Genomic DNA, 8,018 nt, shown 5'->3' on the forward strand with positions numbered 1-8,018 from the left:
CGCCGACGGGGAGCCCGTCGCGCGCGCCGACGACGCGCGCGCCGTCGCCGCGGCCGTCGCGCGCGCCGACGGCCGCGCCGTCGCGGACGCCGCGGCCGACGGCCGCGCCGACGACGGCCGCGCCGTCCGCGCCGACGGCCGCGCCGTCGCCGCCGCCCGCGGCCTTCGCCGCGGCGCCGTCGCCGCCGCCGAGCGCCGCGCCGTCGCCCGCGCCGTCGGCGACGCGCGGCCCCAGCGCGGCGCCGTCGCGGCCGCCCGCGCCCGCGCCGTCGGCCGCGCCGTCGCCCGCGCCCACGCTCCCCCAGCCGACGCTCGAGCCGACGCTGTCCGCGAGCCTCCGGGGCGTCGTCTGCGACGCCGGCGGCGCGCCGCTCGCGGGCGCCGTCGTGTCGCTCTACTACTGGTACTTTTCGCCCGAGGGCCACTACTCCGACAACCCCATCTACACGACGGTGTCCGGCGACGACGGGTCCTTCCGCTTCGACGACCTGCTCCTGGGCCTCTTCTACACGGTCAAGGCCGCGCGCGACGCGCCGGGCGCGGCGTCCAACTTCCGCACCTTCTTCACGCCCTACCCCTTCGTCGTGCTCGTGCCCCTGCCGCCGGCGGACCCGGCGCCGGGCTCGGTGCTCGCGCTCCTCCAGTGGGGCGTCTACTTCGACAACGCGACGCAGGCGACCGTCGGCGGCGTGCCGCCGGACGTGACCTTTGGCTTCTTCGGCAACGCGTCGTCGGGCGCCTGCGCCTTCGAGACCGCGGGCTTTCTGCCGCCGCGCGACGCGGGGAGCTGCCTCGGCGCCGAGGTCGTCGCGCACAAGGCCGTGAACCTGTCGGTCGTGCCCGAGGGCATGGACTTCCGGGACCACGAGCCCAAGTACACCATCGGCGCCCACGGCCTCGCGGCCTTCGCCGCGCCCGTCGCCGAGGCCCTCGACCTCACGCTCTTCGCGGTGTGGGAAACGACCAGCGAGCTGGGACGTCCCGACCAAACTTTGAAATTCTCCAGCCCGGTCACATCGAAGTCGATTCGGCTGATTTTTGGACGGATCGATTGCTCTCGTCGAGTTCTCGAAGCACGGCCGAAAAGGCCGCGTCGAGACTTTCAAATACGCTCACATTGAAAGATTTGATTTCCACGCAGGCTCTTCGCGTTCAACGCGCACGCGCGCGCCATCGAGTCGACGCTCCTCTTCATCGTCGACGTCTTCTCCGCCGCGCCCGACGGCGACGCCGCGGCGACGACCCACGCCTACCAGGTCCACAAGCCCGCGAACTGCGCGGCGAACGCGACGGCGACCGCGGACGCGTGCGTCTACTACGCGGACGTCGCCGCGCTCGTCGACGACGGCGACGCGACGGACTACGTCTGGAAGGACGCCGCGAACCGCGTCCACGGCGAGTTCCTGCGCTTCGCCTGCGCGCGCGCCGAGCCCGGCGCCGACGGCGCGCCGCGCGTCGACCTCCACCCGGCCCAGCTCTACCTCCCCGCGTCCGCGAGCTGGGAGGACCTCGCCGACCACGACCCGGGCGAGCTCTACCACCCGGACGTCCACCTCTTCGGCGCCGACTGCAGCGCCGAGGCGAGCCCGCGGACGGACCCCGTCGCAAACTGGGCCTGGCCCATCAACGTCGACCGCGACCTCCCCTACGCCGACTTCCTCGCCTCCTTCGAGGCCTACAAGGTCGGCGTCACGGGCCTCTGACGTTGTTTGTAGTACCTCTGTTGTTTCTCTTGACGCGACGAGCCGCGGGCCCCGGCTCCAGATGCCCGAAAGCCGCGCCGTCAAGGCTTCAGATTGAGGTTCAATATAGAGCTCTGAGTTTTTCAGCCATCCTGCGTCTGAGGCTGCGCCGCGCGCTTCGCGTGCGCACGGCATGGCGGCCCCGGCGGAGCCCCTGTCGCCGGGCCGGGCGTCCCACCTCGTCGTGCGGCTCAACGTCTACGACTTTCTGAAGCAGAGCGACACCGTCGGCGGGTCGCTGCTGTCCATGCTCGGCATGGGCATCCACCACAGCGGCCTCCAGATCGAGGACCGCGAGTACACCTTCAACAACAGCGGCATCATCCGCATGCGGCTCCTGCGCATGCCCTTCTGCCGCCTCAACGAGTCCATCGAGCTCGGCCGCTACGGCGGCAGCCGCGACGAGCTCGAGGCCATCGTCGCGGAGCTCGGCGCGGCCGAGTGGCGGCCCGGCGCCTACCACGTGCTCCGCCGCAACTGCAACCACTTCACGGAGGCGCTCGCGCGCGAACTCCTCGGCGCGTCCATCCCCGCCTGGGTCAACCGCTCCGCGAACGTCGCGGCCGCGTTCGGCCTCACGACCAAGGCCATCAACAACTCCATCACGACGGTCGGCGGCGCCAAGGCGCCGCCCAAGGTCGAGGCCGACGCCGAGGGCGGGGAGGGGAGCTAAGCGGGCGGCGACGGGCGCGTCCGGTCGGTCGAGGCGCGACGACACCCCGGGCGCCCGCGCAGTCGCTGGCCAGTGTGGCAATTGGCCGGCATGGCTGCTGCGAGCCTGCCGCGCCGCAGCGGCGCCGCCGCAGCAATCGTCGTCGCAAGGCGTCGCAGCGATGCGTCGCCGCGCCGCTGGCGCTGCGCCGCACTGCTCGTCGCGCTCGTCGCGGGCGTCGCCGGCGACGAGGGGCAGGCGACCTCCTTCGACGTGACGCTCGTGACGCAGGCGACGACGGAGAAGCTGTGGCTCGTGCCCGAGCTCTGCGAGCGCTGGCGGGGCCCGCTGTCGCTGTCGCTGTGGATCACGCGCGACGAGGGCGCCGCCGCGGCCGCGGGCGCCGAGGCCGCGGCGGGCCGCGCGGCGGCGGCGTGCGCGGCGGCCGGCGGCCTCGCGCTGACGACGCGCGTCGAGGCGCCCGGCGGCGAGCCCTACCCCGTGAACCGGCTGCGGAACCTGGCGCTCGCGCGCGTGAACACGAGCCACCACCTCGTGAGCGACGTCGACTTTTTGCCGTCGCGGGGGCTGCGCGCGGCCGCCGTCGCGCAGCCGCGGTGGCTGGGCTACGCGACGCTGGCCCTCGTCGTGCCCGCGTTCCAGCGGCGCGGCGGCGGCTGCAAGACCGTGCGGAGCTGCCGCGACAAGCTCGAGCCCCTGGGCGAGACCGTGCCCGCGAGCTTCGGCGCGCTCGTCCGGTGCCTCGAGGCGGAGTCGTGCATCGTCTTCCAGGGCGACAACTCGGCGACGTCCCACTCGACGACGGACTCGGCGGCGTGGCTCACGGAGACGGCCGTGCGGCCCATACCCTGCTTCAAGAGCAACCGCTACGAGCCCTACTTCATCGTCCGCACGTCGCCCGCGGTCACGCCGCGCTACGACGAGCGCTTCGCCGGCTACGGCAAGAACAAGATCCAGCACGTGACCCACCTGCGCAAGATCGGCTTCGCCTTCGCCGTGCTCCCGCGCGCCTTCCTCGTCCACGTGCCCCACCCGAAGAGCGCCGCGAAGGACGCGTGGCAGAACTCCTACGAGACGCACCGCGCCGTCGACACGCTCTACGCGGCCTTCCTCCGGGACCTCGAGGCGTCGACGCCAGCGTCCTGTGGCCGTGACGATTTTCGAGAGATTTGGGGTGGGAAAACAATGAGAAATCGTCACCGTCGTGCTTGGTAGGTCGACGCCGCCCCAGGCCGTCAAGGTCCACCTCTGCTCCGCCCTCGACGGCGACGTCGTCAAGAAGAAGAAGCCCAAGACGGGGCACTGGCGACGACACTCGGGCGGGTAAGGTCCTCGTTTCGACTGCTAGTAGTAGCCGCGGCGGCCGAGTCTTGGCGCCGTCGTCGCCGCGTTCCTCTCCGCGCCGGCGGTCTGGTGCCTGGCGTTCTTGAACACGAAGCCCCGCCTGGCGCAAGGACGACGACGCCGCCGAGGCGGGCATGGAGAACGACATGAACGCGGGGCTCTAGGGGTGGGCTTAGCCCTGAGGTAGATTTTGAGCGATTTTGCCTTGCTTGATAACCCCAGTCGCGTTGAAGTCGCCCCAAAACGACGCCCGGTCGAAGAACGCAGAGTCATGTCGTGGCGGGAGAAGAAGTTGGAGTATGAGAATCGCATGGCCCGAGCGAGGGGCAAAAAACTCGACACTCTCAAGACCTGCACGATCTGCGGCGCCGACAAAGCCAAGGCGTGCTTAGGTTGTGGCACGACGGCCTACTGTTCGACGGACTGCCAACGCATCGACTGGCGCGACCGGGGCCACCGGAAGGTCTGCAAGAAGATCCAGGCCGCGGAGGCGGCGCGGGCCGAGGCGCCGACGCCCCCGCCGTCGCCGCCGCGGGACGTGTTCTACGGCCCCGCGCCTCGGTCGCACGCCGACGAGGTCCGCGCGCGCATCGCGGCGGAACACGAAGCGGCGCGGGCGCGGCGCGAGGCGAACCCGGAGCCCGAGCCGCTGTCTGCGCGGTTTGGGTCGCGGTGCCCAATTTGCCTCGAGGAGTGGGACGTGAATGCTGTGGGCGTGTTTCGCGTCTGTTGCTGCCGAAAGGTCTGCCAATCGTGCGAGGACAAGATCGGCACCGGCGCGTGTCCCCTCTGTCGTGTACCGTACGCAGAAGACAATGCGGAGGAGCTCGCGCGTCTGCGCCGCCACGTGGAGAACGAGGTGCCGGAAGCGATTACGTTTTTGGGAAATGCGTACTGCGAAGGTTGGTACGGCCTCGTGAAATCCGAAAAGAAAGCCGCGAAGATTTACCGGCGCGCCGTGGAGCTCGGCGACGTGGACGCAATGAGATTTCTTGGGGAAATGTACGACGACGGTTTGGGCGTCAAGCTGGACAAGAAGAAGGCGGCGCGGCTGTATCGCACCGCCGCAGACCGAGGCGACGCGATCGCGCAATGCCATTTAGGGTTTTTACTTGAATCTCAGGAGAAGCATGAAGAAGCGTTCCGGTACTACGCGCTCTCGGCGGATCAAGGCTATACCGATGGAGAGAACAACCTTGGCGCCTGTTACATGGACGGAGAAGGCACGGAGGTCGACCTCGGCAAAGCCAGATACTGGTTCGAGCGCGCCGCTGCCAAGGGCATCAAGGAAGCTATAGAGTCCCTCGCGGACCTCGATGCGCAAGTATAATAGCCTAAACCATGTTTACGCCGCGTCGTCGCCCGAGCCCGAGATGCTGCGCTTGCGCGCGGGCGAGTCGTGCTTGGCCTCGGCCTCGTCGTCGCCGCGTTCCTCTCCGCGCCGCCCTTCGCGGTCTGGACTCTGGCGTTCTTGGATGCGAAGCCGGGCGCAAGGACGACGCCGCCGAGGGGTGCATGGAGAACGACATGAGCGCGATGCTCTAGGGGTAGGACTTAGCCCTGGCGTCAGGTTTGAGCGATTTTGCTTAGCCGCGGCGCAGGGAAGAACCGAAGGGGGAGAGAACAACGAAGGGGGGCGTAGGGAAGCGTCACGGGAGGACACGACTAGGGCGGAGGCGTACGCGAGCACGGCGACGAAGAGGGCACGACGACGTAGGGCGGCTACTGCTCGTAGGCGACGCCGAAGGTCCCGCCGGTGCCGCGGGCCGCGCGGGCGTAGGCCGCGTCGCGGGCCCGCTTCGCGGCCGCGTCCCGGCCGTAGTCGGGCCGCGGGATCGACGACGGGGCGCCGATGAGGCCGAGGCGATTTTGCCTTTGCGAGCCCGAGTGACCCATGGCGAGTGAGGTGGTTGAATAGGGAGCGTCTCGACGAGCGTGGGAAGAGATCATGGACCCGGGACTGATGAAGAAGAAGCGAGAGTACGAGGCGCGAAAAATTCGTACAAAGCTGGCGCTCAACATATGCACGATTTGCGGGAAGAAGGATGCCCGGCCCTGCAAAGGGTGCGGCACTACGGCCTACTGTTCGACGGACTGCCAACGCATTGACTGGCGCGACCGGGGCCACCGGAAGGTCTGCAAGAAGATCCAGGACGAGCGTGCCGCGGAGGCCCTGACGCCCCCGCCGTCGCCGCCGCGGGACGTATTCTACGGGCCCGCGCCGCGGTCGGACGCCGACGTAATCCGCGCGCGCATCGCGGCGGAGCACGAAGCGGCGCGGGCGCGGCGCGAGGCGAACCCGGAGCGGGAGCCGCTCTCGGCACGGCACGGGTCGCGGTGCCCGATCTGTCTCGAGGAGTGGGACGTGAATGGGAACACCGAAAACGCCCGACATTTTCTCGTCTGTTGCTGCCGGACGGTCTGCCGATCGTGCCTCAACAAGATCGGCCTCGACGCGTGTCCCCTCTGTCGTTTGCCGTGCGCGGAAAATCAAGCAGAAAACCTCGCGCGTCTGCGCCGCCACGTGGAGGACGTGCCGGAAGCAATTACGTATTTGGGACATGTGTAAAATTTTACCGCTGCGGTCTTTACGGCCTCGCGAAATCCGATAAGAAAGCCGCGAAGATTTGGAAGCGCTCCGTGGAGCTCGGTGACGTGGAAGCGATGGCAGAACTTGGGGGATTGTACCACGATGGAAGTGGCGTCAAGCTGGACGAGAAGAAGGCGGCGCGGCTGTATCGTGCGGCTGCAGATCGCGGCGACGCGGTCGCGCAAAACAACTTGGCGGCTTTCCTTCATGCTGAGAAGAAATTTGAAGAGTCGTTCCGGTACTTTTCGCTCGCGGCGAATCAGGGCTATACCTTTGCAGAGAACAGCATTGGCATGTGTTACGGGAACGGAACAGGCACGGAAGTCGACCTTGGCAAAGCCAGATACTGGTTCGAGCGAGCCGCTGCCAAGGGCGACGAAACAGCTACAAGGAACCTCTCGGCCTTCGACGCGCGCGCGAGTATATAGTAGCCTAAGTCTTTACGCCGCGTCGTCGCCCGACCCCGAGACGCTGCGCTTATAATTGCGGGTCGGACGACGTCCGCATCGCGCCGTAACCGAAACGCCTAGTCTCCTGCGGTCAGCCTCATGAGCTTAGTACTGTGGTCGCGGGAGCGCGCCGGCGTTGGCGAGCTTCTTGAGCCGGAGCACGCGCGACACGAGGCACGCGCTCGGGTTGACGCCGTGGACCGCGCCCTCGCCCATGACGGCGAGCTGCACGTCGCTCGACGAGCCAAGGAGGAGCGCCGCGGCCTCGGCGTCGACGGCCTGCTCGCCGAGCCAGGCCTGGAGGCCCGGCGCGGCCGCGCCGCCGCGCGGCGGCGCCTGCGGCGGCGGCGCGCCGTCGGAGCCCCGCGCCCTCTTCAGCCCGATCTCGATGGCCCGCATCGTCGCGAGCGCGGCGGCGGCCGCGGGGCTCTCGGGCACGGGGTCGGGCCGCCGCGGCGGCGGCGCCGGCGGCGCGTAGCCCCGCGGCGGCGGAGGCGCGCGGCCCCGCGGGTCCGCCGCGAGCGGGTGGTGGTACGGCGGCCCGAAGCCCCCGTGCGGCGGCGGCGGCGGCGCGCCGAAGCCGCCGCCGTAGCCGCCGCCGTAGTCGCCGCCGTAGGCCGGCGGCGGCCGCGGCGGCGCGCCGAGGAGCAGGTCGTCGAGCTCGGACGACTGCGGCGGCGGCGGCCGCAGCGGCTCGCCGCCGCGCGGCGACCGCACGGGCGGCGCGCTCGCGCCGAGCGGCGTCGCGGCCTTGATCTCGATGGTCTTACCGTCGAGCGCGTGGCACCTGCGAGCGCGCGGGGGTCGGGCGGGCCCGCCGGCGTCGAAGGCTTCGACGCCGCGCCGCGCCGCGGGTCGCGCCGCTGCGCCTCGATGATGTCGACGACGACGCCGACGTCCATGGTCACGAAGCCGAAGCCCCGCGACCGGCCCGTCGAGTTGTCGTACATGACGACGGCGCTGGCGACGCGGTGCGGCGCGTAGCGGCCCTCGAAGTACTTGACGAGGCGGTTGCTGTCCGTGCTCTGCGACAGGCCGCCGACGAACATCTTGCACGTCGTGGGGCTTTCTCTCGCGCGCTTCATCGTCGATGTGCTGTTTTTGTGGGAGGTCGACGGCAAGGCGCGCGGCTGGGTCGCAAAGCAGGCCTCCAGACTCGCGCTCCCTCGCAGTGCTCGTTGCCCTCTCGTTGCTCGCCGCACCTCCGAGGCTCGTCGGGT

At 69.7% G+C, this 8,018-nt stretch overlaps 2 protein-coding genes across 2 annotated transcripts in view; one reads left to right on the forward strand and one right to left on the reverse strand.

Moving 5' to 3' along the window:
- Positions 1–4,690: 4,690 nt before the first annotated feature.
- On the forward strand, positions 4,691–6,777 carry AURANDRAFT_31968 (hypothetical protein; the record flags this gene model as incomplete). The annotated part of the gene is made up of 2 exons (XM_009042253.1): positions 4,691–5,058; positions 6,303–6,777. Coding segments are annotated over 2 exons (843 nt in total), but the record flags the coding sequence as incomplete, so codon positions are not given.
- Positions 6,778–6,903: 126 nt separating this feature from the next.
- The window catches only part of AURANDRAFT_66936 (hypothetical protein), a gene marked incomplete at both ends in the record, with an annotated part of 2,826 nt that continues 1,711 nt past the window's right edge, over positions 6,904–8,018 (reverse strand). The window contains 2 exons of the mRNA XM_009042300.1: positions 6,904–7,585; positions 7,636–7,893. Coding sequence (XP_009040548.1) covers positions 6,904–7,585; positions 7,636–7,893 — 940 coding nt within the window. The remainder of the gene's footprint in view (positions 7,586–7,635; positions 7,894–8,018) is intronic.

The sequence above is a fragment of the Aureococcus anophagefferens genome (assembly GCF_000186865.1).
Source record: "Aureococcus anophagefferens unplaced genomic scaffold AURANscaffold_29, whole genome shotgun sequence".
NCBI classification, from domain to species: Eukaryota; class Pelagophyceae; order Pelagomonadales; family Pelagomonadaceae; genus Aureococcus; species Aureococcus anophagefferens.